Source organism: Babjeviella inositovora, assembly GCF_001661335.1.
Source record: "Babjeviella inositovora NRRL Y-12698 unplaced genomic scaffold BABINscaffold_16, whole genome shotgun sequence".
NCBI lineage: Eukaryota > Fungi > Ascomycota > Pichiomycetes > Serinales > Babjeviella > Babjeviella inositovora.
This window is the reverse complement of record NW_017566853.1, coordinates 320,274-335,571: the sequence shown is the minus strand read 5'-3', so window position 1 is coordinate 335,571 and position 15,298 is coordinate 320,274. Positions and strand designations below refer to the sequence as shown.

At 48.0% G+C, this 15,298-nt stretch overlaps 8 protein-coding genes across 8 annotated transcripts; 5 read left to right on the top strand and 3 right to left on the bottom strand.

The window, feature by feature from the left end:
- Positions 1-12: 12 nt before the first annotated feature.
- On the top strand, positions 13-816 carry BABINDRAFT_10306 (uncharacterized protein; the record flags this gene model as incomplete). Its single annotated transcript, XM_019126715.1, has 1 exon — positions 13-816. A coding segment is annotated over one exon (804 nt), but the record flags the coding sequence as incomplete, so codon positions are not given.
- A 1,977-nt stretch (positions 817-2,793) lies between these two features.
- BABINDRAFT_163664 (uncharacterized protein) lies at positions 2,794-3,287 on the top strand. Its single transcript, XM_019130035.1, has one exon. The coding sequence runs from the start codon at positions 2,919-2,921 to the stop codon at positions 3,093-3,095; it is 177 nt and encodes a 58-aa protein (XP_018982746.1). The 5' UTR covers positions 2,794-2,918; the 3' UTR covers positions 3,096-3,287.
- BABINDRAFT_15649 (palmitoyltransferase) lies at positions 3,285-6,199 on the top strand (the record flags this gene model as incomplete). The annotated part of the gene is made up of 2 exons (XM_019127286.1): positions 3,285-3,844; positions 5,155-6,199. The coding sequence occupies exons 1-2, from the start codon at positions 3,378-3,380 to the stop codon at positions 6,197-6,199; spliced, it is 1,512 nt and encodes a 503-aa protein (XP_018982745.1). The 5' UTR covers positions 3,285-3,377.
- A 623-nt stretch (positions 6,200-6,822) lies between these two features.
- On the bottom strand, positions 6,823-8,999 carry BABINDRAFT_101286 (RPD3/Clr6 family histone deacetylase). The gene is made up of 2 exons (XM_019126690.1): positions 8,568-8,999; positions 6,823-8,496 (listed from the first exon to the last, which is right to left on the bottom strand). Exons 1-2 carry the CDS (start codon positions 8,623-8,625, stop codon positions 6,923-6,925), a joined length of 1,632 nt encoding a protein of 543 aa, XP_018982744.1. The 5' UTR covers positions 8,626-8,999; the 3' UTR covers positions 6,823-6,922.
- A 45-nt stretch (positions 9,000-9,044) lies between these two features.
- Positions 9,045-9,444, top strand: BABINDRAFT_163659 (uncharacterized protein). The gene has a single exon (XM_019130034.1). It carries the CDS (start codon positions 9,056-9,058, stop codon positions 9,212-9,214), a length of 159 nt encoding a protein of 52 aa, XP_018982743.1. The 5' UTR covers positions 9,045-9,055; the 3' UTR covers positions 9,215-9,444.
- A 504-nt stretch (positions 9,445-9,948) lies between these two features.
- On the bottom strand, positions 9,949-10,368 carry BABINDRAFT_163657 (uncharacterized protein). Its single transcript, XM_019130033.1, has one exon. It carries the CDS (start codon positions 10,138-10,140, stop codon positions 9,964-9,966), a length of 177 nt encoding a protein of 58 aa, XP_018982742.1. The 5' UTR covers positions 10,141-10,368; the 3' UTR covers positions 9,949-9,963.
- A 638-nt stretch (positions 10,369-11,006) lies between these two features.
- Positions 11,007-13,166, top strand: ACS1 (acetate--CoA ligase 1). Its single transcript, XM_019130032.1, has one exon. The coding sequence runs from the start codon at positions 11,053-11,055 to the stop codon at positions 13,069-13,071; it is 2,019 nt and encodes a 672-aa protein (XP_018982741.1). The 5' UTR covers positions 11,007-11,052; the 3' UTR covers positions 13,072-13,166.
- Positions 13,167-13,629: 463 nt separating this feature from the next.
- Positions 13,630-15,090, bottom strand: ZPR1 (zinc finger-containing protein; the record flags this gene model as incomplete). Its single annotated transcript, XM_019132046.1, has 2 exons — positions 13,630-14,987; positions 15,024-15,090. 2 exons carry the CDS (start codon positions 15,088-15,090, stop codon positions 13,630-13,632), a joined length of 1,425 nt encoding a protein of 474 aa, XP_018982740.1.
- Between the last annotated feature and the right edge of the window lie 208 nt (positions 15,091-15,298).

Sequence of the window (15,298 nt, the reverse complement as noted above, 5' to 3'; positions counted from 1 at the left end):
TCTGCTCCAGCTTCGTCCAGTTCTGTTCCATCTAAGTCGGTTGGGGCTTCGAGTTTCCTCCCACCTCTGTCTGCTCCATCTTCTGGTGCTGAGTCTTCTGCCCCAGCGTCTTCCGCTCCAGCTTCTTCTGGTGCTGAATCGTCTGCTCCAGCGTCGTCTGCTCCAGCTTCTTCTGGTGCTGAGTCATCTGCTCCAGCGTCGTCTGCTCCAGCTTCTTCTGGTGCTGAATCTTCCGCTCCAGGTTCTTCTGCCCCAGGTTCTTCCGCTCCAGCGTCGTCTGCTCCAGTGTCTTCTGCTCCATCTTCTGGTGCCGAATCTTCTGCTCCAGCGTCGTCTGCTCCATCTTCTGGTGCTGAATCTTCTGCTCCAGGTTCTTCTGCTCCAGCGTCGTCTGCTCCAGTGTCTTCTGGTGCTGAGTCTTCTGCCCCAGCGTCTTCTGCTCCATCTTCTGGTGCTGAGTCTTCCGCTCCAGCGTCTTCTACCCCAGCTTCTTCTAGTGCTGCGTCTTCTGTGTCGCAACCAAGTGAATCTGCCTCTTGTCCTCCACCTGTAACGGTTTATGTTACAATTACTGAGGCTCTTTGCCCAACGTCTTCAGTGGAAGTTGTCTTTACTTCCACGGACTCGGGTGACATTTTTGGCGATTCTTTCCGCAAGAGAGCTTTGATGCACAAAGTGGGGTCTTCCAATGATGACCAAAAGGCTGTTGAGCTTCCATCGGTTAAGAGGGAATCTTCCGCTGCGCAGGGTACTGTTCCACGCTCTTTCGGAGTCTTGGTCTTTGGCCTCGTTTCCTTTTTCTTGTTTATGTTATAAACTGGCACTAATTTTCGGCTACTCATCTGGCCCGTTTGTTTCGCCCTTTTGGGATATCTTTTGATGTCTCGTATATTGCAATATCTCTTGATACATTGATTGCTCTTTGACTGTTTTCATTTCTACATCGCCCAGACTTCTACGTCTTTTCTTTCTTTGAGCATTACTGTATGGTTCATTACTCCAAAAGTTTCCCATGGTGCTGCTCCTACCTTCTGGTTTCTTGTTTTGGTCTATTCCGGTGACCCACGAGCCTGGCTGGTATTTTCCGCTTGATATCTTGCATATTTACTGCGCTCTCCACTTTGACTTCTACTCTTTTTCATGTCATACTTCGTCTTTTCCTACTGTTCTAGTTGGTCCTTCATCATAACTCTTATTATTCCCGTTTCTTGTGATATTTTATATCTCCGAGCATCTTTTTGACTCTCATTATTAGCTCTTTGCTTCTCTTTCGTGCTCCCTAGAGCTTTTGATACCATAAATTTTGAATTTTTATAATCAGATCTTGATTCGTTTTATTTCAGAGTAGTGAGGCAAGGTATTTCTATATTTAGGTTGGGTCTACTCATTTAGAATAGCGATGGAGGCCCGAGTGAATTTGTGAGGTTTCGATGGAAACATTTCAATCTCGCTAATGAAAAGAGTAATGTGCAATTGACTTCTTCCGTCCTGCAAGCTCATGGCTGGAGTTTAGCGATATCAGTTGCTTGGCGACATCAGCGTGTGAATATATCTTGAAACTAGTGTTTTAATGTCTAGACTGCGGAACTTAGACTGGATCGGGGGTGACTGAGGGACGGTTCTTCAATGAGAGCACTAAAGTTCCTCGCAGTATGCATGCACGTACGCCTCGAGCTTGACAAAGCCATGTTGAGGAGTTAGATTAAGTAAAATTCTTTTCTAGCGATGACCGAATGGAGACACGTTCAACTGCTTTTATCCTGCTCTTGGTCTCTAATATGTTTGTTTGAAGATGTAGATTTGAACTTTCAAAGCCAATATTAGCGATTCCTATGCCGACGGTACCTGCAGGCGATAGAGGGGTTGAGGCATACATGCGATAATTTCTAATTATAACCCGGCGAGTATACGTATTATCGGGTTTTTATAATTAATGATAGCGTATTAGAGAATAACTGAGAGCTACATGTTTCCACGGACTAGCAGATACCAAGAGTAATTATCAGTTATTACAGAAGCGTTAGAGCTTTTGATGCAGCCCGATTGCCAAGCACGTGTAGTTTGGGCTATATCAGGAGCCCAAACGCTCCTTCCAGAGACTTTAAACTAAAAATATGCCAATACCCTGTAATATTCATCCTCAATATACTGCTTAAGGAGTTAGGAGGCGACTGCAAGTAGGCTGATATGCAACCCTGCAATTTGGTTAACCAGCAACCAGTCTTGTACTGTCCGGCCCAGACCTCATTTTATCTTTTAGGTAACTCCGCCACCAAATATGAAACTGGCAGGCGATTGGCTTCGTATCCACGTTAGTCCCTTCTATAGGTTATTGACCATCAAGACATATCACAGAGCTTTCTTTGGGCTTCGTCCACACAGTGGTGATCTATTATTAGCAAGTGGGGTACACCGCTCGTCTAACTAGGGTCCTTGCATACTTCTCTCGATCTTTCCAGGAGTTGGCGGCATTACCCAGTTAGTATAAGTTTAAATATTAACAGCTCTAGTAGAACATATAATAAAGCTCTTCTGGCTTTGCTTTTTCTCCATGTCCCTGCCCCATATAGCGGAAGTGGCTTCAGAGGAAGAGAGCGTACACACAAAGTGAGACGTACACCGAGGGCATAGAATTGTCATATGGTTAGCGAACCTACCGGACCTGGCAATCACTGCCCACGGTCAAAGCACCCTATACAACACGTGCCCCAACATGGTTTGTGTCATCGAGGAGGCGGAAAATATTCCGTTAATTAGGCCTGCGCCACCAGACTGTTTTAACCGATAGGCGTGGGACCACAGAACTATAATAGTCATAGTTTCAAAGACTTTAGTATCAAGATCATACTAGTACAGAGATAGATCACATAGTAGAGAACAGGGTTGCCAAAGAAAGGCCGTGATTTGTGGGGTACTTTATGGAGAGTACTATTGACAAACAATCTTTTGTCAGGGTTCCCAAGGGGAAGATACGCGGAGACTCCCAATCGATGGTTAACATGCCTGAGCGAGCGGTGGAACGATATAATTCGAACCAGCTTAAGGCTGCATGCCAAGGGGGAATATGCGTTGTCTACGCCTGCCCAGATGGTTGAAAGTTTGGGACGATAAGTCTCTTGTCTACACGGTGCATAAGTTGGAACTAATATACCTAAAATATGTCCCAACCCGTTACATGTCAAATACCTGAATTTTTACCGGCCATGATCTCTGATAGTTTCTGAAACATCTGCCTATAAATACAGCTTTTAATGCAGTCAATATAATTACATGCTATTGATTATCTTTCAACCTATCCGCTAGTACCGTATGCAAAACTATGAGGACATATTTGTATCGTTGTACCTAATACTAACCGATCTGCCTTAGTTTATATAATGCTCACCAATCTTCTCTTAGCTGTTCTCGTTGCCGGAAACGTTGTTGCCTCTCCTATCTGGTTCCACCAAGAAAAAAAGTGTTTCACTTACAAACAATGTACTCCAGATTTATCCACCGCTTATTACACCTCTACGTCGAAGGAGTGGTACAACAACAACAGAGATTGTAGAACCCACTACACCACAAGACCAACCTGTTCCCCTATTTCAAGATGTACCACCAAGACCACTGCCACTTCTTGTACCACGATGGAGCCAAACTGCTGTTTCTGCATGAAGCCTTGTACTTATACTACCACCAAGGTTGTATACCACAACTACTGGCATTGGGGGAAGTGTGACACTTACATGCTCACCGGTACCAGCTACACTGTGGGTAAGTGTTGTACCACCGACGTCCCACCACCTACCGGGACCTGTACTACCGTTACCAGTTTGGTCACTTACAGCACCAGCTCTAAGGAGTATTACAATAACGGCAAAAATTGCCATACCTACTGGAAGCCATGCGTTTCCACAACCACATACACTACTTGCCACTCCCAAACCATTACCCAACCACCAATTTCTGTTACTCCAGGTCCATCTTCCGAAACCGAGTTGTCGTTTAGCATTCTGACAGACACGAATGACGTTTTTGAGAAGCGTTAAGTGCAGAGTTTAATATGTAGTTATGGCCTGGCTTAGTTATATATAGGAGGATTCCCTATACATACAGTTGCGGAATTGATATAGCTTAATTTTAAACGCTTTTAACCAAAGATATGTATAGATTTACGGTGCTGAAGAACCAGATCTTTAGTACAGGCACTGAGTTTGGTACGAAAAATGGGCCGATGGCGGTTCTCATATACATTCGTGTATGAGATAGGGGTAAAAATTGTTCTTTGTGGTTCCGCGCTATAAACTGACTTGTGGTGAATATATTAAATCGATACATCGTAGATAACCTCTGTACGAGGTTTTTATATAAAATACAGAAGTAGGTGGCCACTATTAAATATAAAAAATGAGTTCTCTCCACCCATTCCAAAATACCTTAGTGGACTGGCTTTCGGGAATGCTGCCTCAAAAATTCTCAGAAGGCGGAACAATGTTTACACCCCTCTTTCGTTTCTAATCATTTTCTTCTTACTACTCTCATTTCAAGCCCAAGAGGTTCCTAAGAGCCTCCGTTGGTCAGAAGTGACGGGTAGAACTGTTGTAAACCCGACGCGTTATCTTTGATCGGAGAGACGTCTCTAAGGTCAACATAAACCTCTACAATGAACATAGACACAATTCGCCCAGCCCCATAAACAGTGCCAATACTAGGGTTCTACCCACACTGACGACTAAACATACCCCTAACATAGATATTGTACCTGATAGAAGTCACGTAAGAGTATATAGTATCGTTAAGACAGATAACCACAGCTTTAATGGCAGGGGGGCGATTGAATACATGGTACTATCAAGTTCCTCTTACCAATCTTGGCTGGGCTTTCGCCACAAAATCTACTGATCACCCGCCTCCGAGCCCAAGTCCAGTTGTTACTGACCCACAGCTGGCAACATAAGAGCCAAAATAAATCACTTACATTTAGAAATGGCGGAGTATGTGACCAATAAAACATAAACCCCGTTGATTTCGTAAAATACTCCTCCCTCATTTTAAACGTCTCGGGTTTATTATCCATTGTGCAGGATTCTGACTGCACCTGCAATATCAAAACTCCAACCTCGCCTCGTTCCTCTTTCCCGCCTACGTCTACTCATTCACTTATTCCATGAGACGGTGCTTTTCGCTTGAGCGGTATTGTTGCCTCTTTGCCTCTGCCTTTCCAAAGGTGCTCTGTTCCGCAATCTACGTCTGGTCTTACTTTGCCTTGCTCGGTATAAGCGAGGCGGCGCTGGCGGTGCCGAAATGGCTGCTCCGGATTGCCTCCACGCTACTTTTAGCGCTCGGGCTCGGTACATACTACCTTGTCGTGATCCACGGCCCGGGATCGCCGCTTGATTTTCCCGAAATGCGCATGGCCTCCGTTGACGGCGACATACCGGGCCCGCCTGCTGGACTTGTGGCGAATTCTCACACCGTGAAGCTCTCTGGGGGCTTCCGCTACTGCACAAAGTGTTCGGTTTGGAAACCAGACCGCACACACCACTGCTCAGCCTGTCGTCGCTGCATCTTGCGGATGGACCACCACTGTCCATGGTTCGCCGTGTGTATTGGCCACAACAACTACCGCTACTTTGTGCAGTTTTTGGGCTACACCGTAGTTTACGCGTTTGTCGCGTTCAGTGCTTCGGCTAAGTTCGTCTATGACTTTATTTTCACCGAAACGGCAGACGGCGGCCGTGGTTACGAGTCGGAGTTTATCAACTTGAACTGGGTGTTTTTATTCGTTGTCTCCATGGCCATGGCCGTGGCACTTAGTGTCTTTACGGGCCTCACGATCTATCAGGTATTGTGCAATACCACCACTATCGAGTCGTATGAATTTAACAATGTCCGCGCGCGTGACAGATCTATCAATCCCGGGAAGTTGAACATATTTGACCTCGGCTGGAGGGCTAACTGGCGCACCACCATGGGCGAGGGCTGGATGCAGTGGATGTTTCCGCTTCTGAACCCGGAAACTTTCGTTTTGGATGACGATTACGACCTTGGCTACTTGCACAGCGGGCTTGTGTTTCGTGTCAACCGCCTGACAATGGTGGAGTTGGAGCGCAACGTCGCGTTGCAGCGCGAGTTGGACATCCGGTTGCGTGCCTGGGGCGACCAACGCAAGGCCCAGGAGGCCCAGGCTCTCGAAAGCGAGTACGGTAGGGCGTGAAACAGCCATAGCTTGGGAGGTGATGTTTTAGCCACCAAGAAAGCGAATTCTCATGTCAAAGTGTACGGATAGAGTGGACTGCCGCCCGAAAAAGGGAGAATAACCCTTGTTCTGCAGCGCTAGAGGGCTTTATAAAATTCATCCGCGGCTTTTCTGACTTTATAGTTCCACGACCCTCTATGTTAAAACGCGCAAAGCGATACAGTGCTGCATATAGACAGTGCTAAAAACAACAACATTGGAATGCTCCTCCGACCAGCATTATAAATCAATTTTGATACGATGGGAAGAGCTGGCTCATCGCACACGTTCAGGCATGAATGCAATTATAATTAGCCCCTCCTTACCCAACTCGTTGTTCGACACAAGCGTTATCCAAAGCCCAGAAACATCAGCCATGAGGATCTTCAGGCTAAAGGGAGACCTTTATCTGGGGTGTAACACCCGCAGACAGTGGCAATCAGGAGGTTTAGTGATTTTGCTTTTATTGCTGGCAAAGAGGATGTTGATGGGCTGTTACTAAAGGGGTTGCACACCACAATGCAGGTTCTACATCTAATTACGATAGTATCACGTAAGACAAAGCTCTATTATATAAAACCGGTGACTGGCCGCTAAATCAATAGAGCCCAAGGTGGCTCGAAACCAACTAAAACCTGTATAATTCAATTGTATTGGGAACAGAAGAGCCCAGGCAGAAATCGTATCCACGGAATAGGTCACTTACTTGGATTCTGAATCGACAGAGAGGCCAGCCTCTGAAACCGAGGCCTCCTGAGGAATGGCTGCTTCAACTTCCTCTGCCGTCATATCCACGTCATTAGATTCAGTCGCGGCTTCGGTCACGCCTTCGGCTTTTATATCCCCATCGGCCAGGGCACCCGCAGTTTCCTGTGATTCACCTGCACCCTCGGCTAACGCACCATTCGTGCTTTTAGATTCACCTTTATCGACTAGAGACTTTCGTTTACTCCCAAAGACACCCTCAACGTCTATCCTGCCGTTCAAGCTGGTATTTTTGGATCCGATACCCTGGGCCATGTGGTCATCTTCGTAGAACTCGCCCTTTGTTTCCACCAACGAGTCACGCGCAAACTCTGACCCACCCTGGGTATCCATGGCCTCGTTGGTATCCTCGCCCTCGTCATCTGACAAGTCACACATGTCTCGTGGAACGTCTTGCATCTGCACCAGGGGCGCGAATTTGGTGTGTTCCAAATTTGCAAAGATCTGCGTCAAGATCTTATCCAAATACTCCGGAGAGTTGGCATTGTGCATGTTGGACAGTCTGACATCCAACTGGTAGTCCGGCCCATAGTACTCGTAGTAGTCGTTGTACGGCAAGTTTTTGTCCAACAACACGTTGTTTAACAACCCGGTTTCATAGGTCCAGGTTCTTGAGACATTTCTCATGGTGTAGCCACCCCCACCAACCACCATCGTGGGCAAATTGAAGGATTTTACAAAGTTGATACAGTTGGCATGGCCCATAATCGACAAGTTGAAGCACCCTAAACGGTCTCCTGACAAAGAGTCACCACCGCACTGTAACACCACCGCAGACGGCTGGTACCATTCCATGATCTTGCTGATTACTGGCTCGAACATGGATTTGTATGTGGAGTCATCAATCCCGTCTCTCAACGGAATATTCACGGCGTAGTTCTTACCACGACCCACTCCGATATCTCTCAATTCACCGGTTCCGGGGAAGAACTCACCGTACTTGTGGAAGGAGCACGTCATGACTCTGTCGGTGGTGTAAAAGGCCTCCTCGACACCGTCACCATGATGGACATCGATGTCAATATACAACACTCTGGGGTGATACCGCAACAACTCAATGATCCCCAAGACAATGTCGTTCAAGTAGCAGAACCCAGAGGCCTCTGACTTTTTGGCGTGGTGCAAGCCGCCGGCGTAGTTGATTGCTATGTCGCACTTGCCCCGGTTCAAACGCGCGGCACCCTCCATGGACCCACCGCCCGAGATCCCACAGTACTCAAATAACCCGTCAAACACCGGACAATCGTCCCCGACGTTGAACTTGACGGATTCTTTGGAAAACATGTCCAAGTTGTCTGGGGTTACTCGACTCAAGAAGTCAATGTATTCGTCGGTGTGAAACTGGCACATCTCCTGTTTGGTGGCTGGCTTGGCCCTGTATATTTCCATCTTCTTGTAGAGCCCGTAGTTCATAATCAATGAGTGGGCCATTCTGATACGGTGGGGCTTCATTGGGTGACCAGCACCGTAAGCGTAGTTACCCACATCTGAGTCGTAGAAGTACGCCACGCCTGGATTGTTAGTAGTCCTTTCGAGGGGAAGACGGCGGTACAGCCTGATCGTAATTTCAAGAAATACGTACGCTTCTTTTCGTTTTCATTCACGGTTAAGGCGTCAAAGGGTAATTGTTCGTAGACCATATCAGACAGCACAAAAGAAAAGGATGTAGTATACGGGATGGCCTAGGCTTACTGGATATAGTTTGAGGTTCGCCCTTTCTAGCTGTGTGGCGTGGGCGTCTATCGGTTGCCCTGTCACTCGCCCCAGACAGTGTGCTTGCAATCACGGTTTGTCCGGTGCTTGCAGGCTGGGAGTAGGAAAAATTTGGAACGCGTAGTACTGGAGACTATATACAGGATGTGTTACCCGGGCGGCTGGTTACCAATACGGACCGATAGGGAACACTCAATATTTACACATGTACGTGTAATTGTGGGTCTGAGGGAGAGATGGAGTGACCACCGGACCCACAAGAAGGGGGTGAAGGGGCTGCGTCTTAAAGTTGGCTTTTGGTCGTCTGGAGTGAGACCGTAAGAGCTTCCGAGCAATGGCTTCGGCCCTTGCTTTGATATGGCGGTCTCGGGTGGCTGCAAGGACATTTTATGGCGATTTTCAGCTAACGTTCTGTCAGTGCAACGGGTGTTCGGCGACCTGCAGGAAAACAGTTGTGGGGCTGCAGAAGATAGCGAAACCATCTGCCGTTTACATCGGCATAACCGCATTATTTGATTTAGGTAATAGTTTAATTATCCTAGGCATAAGGATAGCATGCTAGCAACAGTCTAAGGTTCTGTACCATGATATCAGTGTTAGCACCTTCACTATCGTGATTCTCTTAAGAGGGCCTTCGGCCTATCTTCTATCAAACCCATCCTTCCCAAGTCATTAGATGTATGTTGTACCAGACTCGTCCATGACGGAGAATAATCACAATGAATGGGTCACTCGCCTATGCCCCAAAGGATATTTAAGCACCAGCAATGGTGTGATCAACGTCTGCCAAGCCCCAGGAGGAACGGAGTCCAGAAAGCTGCACACAACTGTGAAGGTGCTGGCTAAACAGGCATGTACCCCGCGCCAGGAGCCCCGCCTCCACCATATGTTCGAGACGCACACCTCCCAAAATGGCTGCACACGGTCATTTCACAAAGCTGGAGCTGGAAGCCTAAAGTTTGTGCTCTCACAAAAACAAAGTTACTATTTCAAATTACTCACCTCTCTTGGGCCTTTTTTTCCGTACCTCCGAAAATTCTTAAAAATTAAACCTCAAGCCCCTACAGCTATCCGGTCACTTCTGAATGCACGTGATGTGTTTAGCCCCTGCCTAATCGTGCATGGCAAATACTCGACGTCCCTCCGGAGTGGAGCCATTGTCAAAGTCTGGGGAGTTGAAGGCTCTTCTCTTTCCAAAACCACTGCTCCACGTTGAACTAAGAGTTATTGAAGTTAAGGGAGAAAATGATTCCGAAAGCGGGGTGTTATGCTGCGGTTATAGCCTCGTATGTAATCTTTGTACACAACAGATGCGGCAGTCTTGGCAAAGACAGCTTACTGCCATATATCGCACATTGTGTCCTCTGTTCGTATTCGTGTAAATTTTTTGGTCTCTTTTGGGAGCCATCGCCTGGAAAGTGATTATCTTGCACATTGTGCATATCGTCTTTCTCACTTTGAAAAAGGCCTCGAGGCACCCCTGTGACTCCGAGGCCTATCTTTACGGTAAGGTTCCAGTACTATGTTACTAATCCCGGGGAATAATCCGATTCGCAAAGGCTGAGCTTTTGTGGATGGTGCCCAATAAGAATCCGGTTTGGAATGCGCAATCGTTACAAACCCATAACTCTTTAAACGCCTAAACCGCTAATGACATAGACTATACGAATAACACCGGTGACCGCTGGTGAAATATTAAAAGGGGCTCTCAGAGGCGACTCAACAACGGCCATACAACCGCTTTACATACGCCGTGGCCAAATCTCCTGCACATACACGACTAAGATTTGTTGAGCAAACGATCGCAAAAAGCTGAGATCCTCTCGGGATACATCCTCCGGCAGGAGAAACCGGAGCAGTGATTTCCTGTACACAGTCATAATAGTGCCGACAACGTAGTATCTAACGTGGTGCTAAAGTCTTGCCATTCCGAAGCATACGAGAGACGTATTCTATTTTAGCAGGAGAGTCGTAAAATATGAGGCAGGCAGGCAGATATTAAAAATTCAAGTTTTATTCTCCCATCCAATATTCGTGTAGGCGAGACTGAATTTTCTTGGCGGATAGACAGGTGTGTTGCCCCCCGTCGTAAAAGTAGGAGCGGTGGTCATTACCCCTCCTCTGAAAATGGTGGGGAATCGTGTCACACCTCGCGGCTCGGAGTAACTGCAGCTGCATGGTATGGGCGGCTACTGGGAAAATGGGTGCGTTTTGCTTCCGGGCTGAAGCAATCGCGTCAAAACATATTTAAGTAGCCGTCATCCCTGATAGGCTAATTTTCCTCTTGCACTCTATTTTCTTTCCGAACCAAGAACTCACAAGTTGCTTACAGATCAAAGTCTACTCTAATAGCAATGCCGGAAAACGAACATTTGACCCAGGAGACTGCACAGGCCGTGCCATCGGGCTTCCTCGAGAGACACACCTCCAAGCCATACTTGACTTCCCAGGCCGACTACGAAACGTTGTACAAGCAGTCCATCGAAGACCCAAGCACATTTTTCGGTGAACAGGCCCGCGACTTGTTGGACTGGGACACCCCTTTCACCCACGCCAGATTTCCAGAGTCTCCAGCCAACGATTTTATCAACGGGGAAATCCCAAGTTGGTTTGTCGGCGGGGAATTGAACGCCTGTTACAACGCTGTCGACAGACATGCCTTTAGGAACCCAGACAAGGTTGCCATTGTCTATGAGGCCGATGAACCAAACGAGGGCAGAACCATCACCTACGGTGAGTTGTTGAAGGACGTTTGCCGAGTTGCCCAGGTTCTTGTGTCTTTGGGAGTCCAGAAGGGCGATTCCGTCGCTGTTTACTTGCCAATGATTCCCGAAGCCTTGATCACCTTGTTGGCCATCACCAGAATCGGTGCTCTTCACTCTGTGGTTTTCGCTGGTTTCTCCTCTACCTCATTGAGAGACAGAATCAACGATGCTCAATCCAAGTTGGTTGTTACCGCTGACGAGTCCAAGAGAGGTGGTAAGATCATCGAAACCAAGAAGATTGTTGACGAAGCCTTGAAGTCCACCCCGCAGGTCACCAACGTGTTGGTGTTCCGCAGAACCGGTAACTCCCACGTTCCGTTCACCAAGGGCCGTGACGTTTGGTGGCACGAGGAGGTTGTCAAGTACAACCCATACTCCCCACCGGTCAAAGTCAACTCTGCTGACCCAATTTTCTTGTTGTACACTTCCGGTTCCACCGGTAAGCCAAAGGGTATCCAGCACTCCACTGCTGGATACTTGTTGGGGGCTGCTCTCACCACTAAGTACGTCTTTGACCTCCACCCAGAGAAGGACGTTTTCTTCACCGCAGGTGATATTGGCTGGATTACTGGCCACACTTACGTTGTCTACGGGCCGTTGTTGCTTGGTGCTACTACTGTCATCTTTGAAGGAACCCCTGCCCATCCAAACTACAGCAGATACTGGGAAATTGTTGACCATTACAAGGTTACCCACTTCTATGTTGCGCCGACGGCTTTGCGGTTGTTGAAGCGTGCTGGTTCCAAGTACATCGAGCCGTACAAGTTGGACTCCCTCAGAGTCTTGGGCTCCGTCGGTGAGCCAATTGCTGCTGAGGTGTGGCACTGGTACAACGACAACATTGGCCGTGGTCAGTGCCACATTGTCGACACCTACTGGGCCACCGAAGCCGGCTCCCACTTAATCACCCCTCTTGCCGGTGTTTCCCCAACCAAGGCCGGTGCCGCTTCGTTCCCATTCTTTGGTATCGACACGTTGATCGTCGATCCTGTCTCTGGTGAGGAAATCAAGGAATCTCCAGCCGAAGGTGTCTTGTGTATCAGGTCTGCCTGGCCATCTATCACCAACGGTATCTACAAAGACTACGCCAGATTCATCGACACCTACTTGAAGCCGTACCCTAACTTGTACTTTACCGGTGACGGTGCTGCTCGTGATGTCGATGGCTACTACTGGATCTTAGGGCGCGTTGATGATGTTGTCAACGTTTCTGGTCACAGGTTGTCCACTGCGGAAATCGAAGCAGCCTTGATCGAGCACAAATTGGTTGCCGAAAGCGCGGTTGTTGGTTATCCAGATGAGTTGACAGGCCAGGCCGTTGCCGCCTACGTTGCCTTAAAGGACTCCAAACCAACCACCGCTGAGGAATTGGAGGTTGTCAGAAAGGAGTTGATCTTGACCGTCAGAAAGGAAATCGGTCCGTTTGCCGCCCCAAAGTTGATTTTGCTTGTTGACGATTTGCCAAAGACTCGTTCCGGTAAAATCATGAGAAGAATCTTGAGAAAGATCTTGGCTGGGGAAGAGGACCAGTTGGGTGACATTTCCACTTTATCCAACCCAGCTGTCGTCGAGGACATGATTGCTGTGGTCAAGGGTGCCAGGAGGTGAGTAATTTAGGGAGCCTGGGATTCTGGTAACCACCAGGCCCTGTTAGTTTTAATTTATTGTTAATATGAATTCGTTGTAGCTGTGAGACTAGTTTTTTTCAAAAGGAGTTTAAATAATTTCAGCAGCCGTTGGATTGAGAGACCCTACCGGATTTAGTTTCCCTATCACCACAACCTTGGTTTACCTGGTGCATGATCACTTTCCGATGCTGGCCTACCATTATTGGGAGCAAGGCTTAACAAAACTTTATATACAGGCCCATTCCGGGACTTTCTGTTCATTTCCGTGAATATTCAATGGCTAGAATATGACTGGGCGCTTGTATCAATCATATATTATGGTTATTAACGAGGGATCACTTGACCAAGCTATGGTTACAGAGTTGGTCAGCAAGTGCTGCAAGCTTATCCATCTCCACTTTTTTTTTTTTGCACACCATCTCCCCCACTTTAGTTTGCCCGAAAGGAAACCTCTTGGAAACCTGGAACTGGCCATTTGACATAACCATACATTCATACTATACAGGAGATCTCAGCTCATCGTTTTCTAGTGGCGTGCTTAGGCATCCATATCGTTGAGACCCAAGTCTTCGTTCTGGTCGAAAGTTCTCTCAAACTCAACAATCTCCATGTTTGGATCAGCGTCCGGAGCGTAGACGTTCTGGATGTAGGACGCGGCCAACGGATCCTCCATAATTACGGTGAACTTGGAACCACCATCCATAGCGACCTGCAAGTTGTTGAAGAAGGTGAGCCACCTGGTTCTGGTTTCGTCATCCATGGAGTCGGAGGTGTGCTGGAAGACCCTGTTGGTCAACTCCTCATGGACCTGCTTTAATAAACCCTCAATGGTGGTGAAACGGCCACCCAAGGTCCCCGGGGTTAAGTCCAAGTTTAACTCAGGGATGGTGAGGCCACAGGTTTCGGACTTGAGAATGTCACGGGCCAAATCCTCTGGGTCATCGACGGCCAAGGTAATCTTCTTACCCTTGTCTGGGATAGCGCCACCGGTCTTGACCTCGTTGGACTTGTAACCACAGCCATCACACGATGTGGACATGATGATGACGTCGGTGAAGTGTGGGATCTTGACTGGCTTCATGTGGGTGGTGCAGGGGGCGAAACAGGAGGAACAAGTGGCGTGGAAGGTTTGCACTTCGTTCTCAAAGTTTTCAATCTCAGATTGGTCAGAGACAAAGCCGACAACGGATGGGTTTCTCTCCTCCTCTTCCAACGCAGCCTTCCTGGCCTTTCTGTCCTCAGCGGCCTGCGATCTTTGTTCGGCAAGCGTGTCTTCGCTGAGCAAGCCGAGAGTCACGTTTTGATCATCGGTTCTGTTGTACTGGTGGGAAGACCACTTGTGGCTAGCCTCACCTGGGAGGAACTCGATCCAGGAGTTACCGGCCGGGTCATCCAAGGTGACGGTTAACGGCAAGGTCCCTTCTGCGCAGTCAATATAGGACTGGATCTTGTTAATGACGCCTTGGATTTTCTCATGCATTTCTGGCTGGATGCTCTTTCTAACTGGCTGGTCGCTCTCCAAGTCCTGGATCATCTCTGAGAGAAGACCCTCGACAGTGGTGGACTGGCCTCTCTTTGGGGGAATCTCGATGTCCAACTCTGGGAATCTGACATTCGCGGTCTCCGACTTGATGACCTGTCTGTTAAAGTCTGACCTCGATTCGATCTTCAAGGTGTATCTGGAGCCCTTTTCTTGGATCTCGGAGGCCGGCTGGATGTCGGTGCTCTTGAAGTTGCAGTGTGGACACTCGAAGGACATGATCACAACTTCACGGAAGTACGGAATGGAGGTGAGCAACATACGGGTGACACCAGTCTCGTGGCAGTACATGCACAAGGACTCGATTTCCTGGACCGGGTGACCCATCGCGTCGTAAGCCCCGGTGGTGCGGAGGCCTTGGTCGTCGAACTCTGGGGCGTCAGCGGTTTCACCGTCGTCAACGTTCTGTGCCTGGTCACCGAGAGAGGTGAATAAATTTTCCTTTTCTGGCTGGGACATTTTTTGTTTTTTGGCGGTATCAGAATCTGGGATGGCTTCGTACCTCTTCATTGGAAATCTCACTCAATATATAAGAATATTACTAAGCTGCATGAGTGAAAGAAAAAAAAAAAAAAATGGATGGCATCTTCTAGAAGCAAAGCCTTATGTACCGGATGGTAAAAGCGTGTATCTACCGGATTTGTTACCCGGCTGCTCGCAACAGATT

Excerpts from the sequence above, each read along its gene's own strand:
- BABINDRAFT_101286 (XM_019126690.1), bottom strand. The coding sequence starts at position 8,625 with ATGGTCTACGAACAATTACCCTTTGACGCCTTAACCGTGAATGAAAAC. Across the intron at positions 8,497-8,567 it reads GAATGAAAACGAAAAGAAGC|GCGTGGCGTACTTCTACGAC; the intron begins GTACGTATTTCT and ends CTAACAATCCAG.
- BABINDRAFT_163657 (XM_019130033.1), bottom strand. The coding sequence starts at position 10,140 with ATGCACAATGTGCAAGATAATCACTTTCCAGGCGATGGCTCCCAAAAG.
- ACS1 (XM_019130032.1), top strand. The coding sequence starts at position 11,053 with ATGCCGGAAAACGAACATTTGACCCAGGAGACTGCACAGGCCGTGCCA.
- BABINDRAFT_163659 (XM_019130034.1), top strand. The coding sequence starts at position 9,056 with ATGGCGGTCTCGGGTGGCTGCAAGGACATTTTATGGCGATTTTCAGCT.
- BABINDRAFT_163664 (XM_019130035.1), top strand. The coding sequence starts at position 2,919 with ATGGAGAGTACTATTGACAAACAATCTTTTGTCAGGGTTCCCAAGGGG.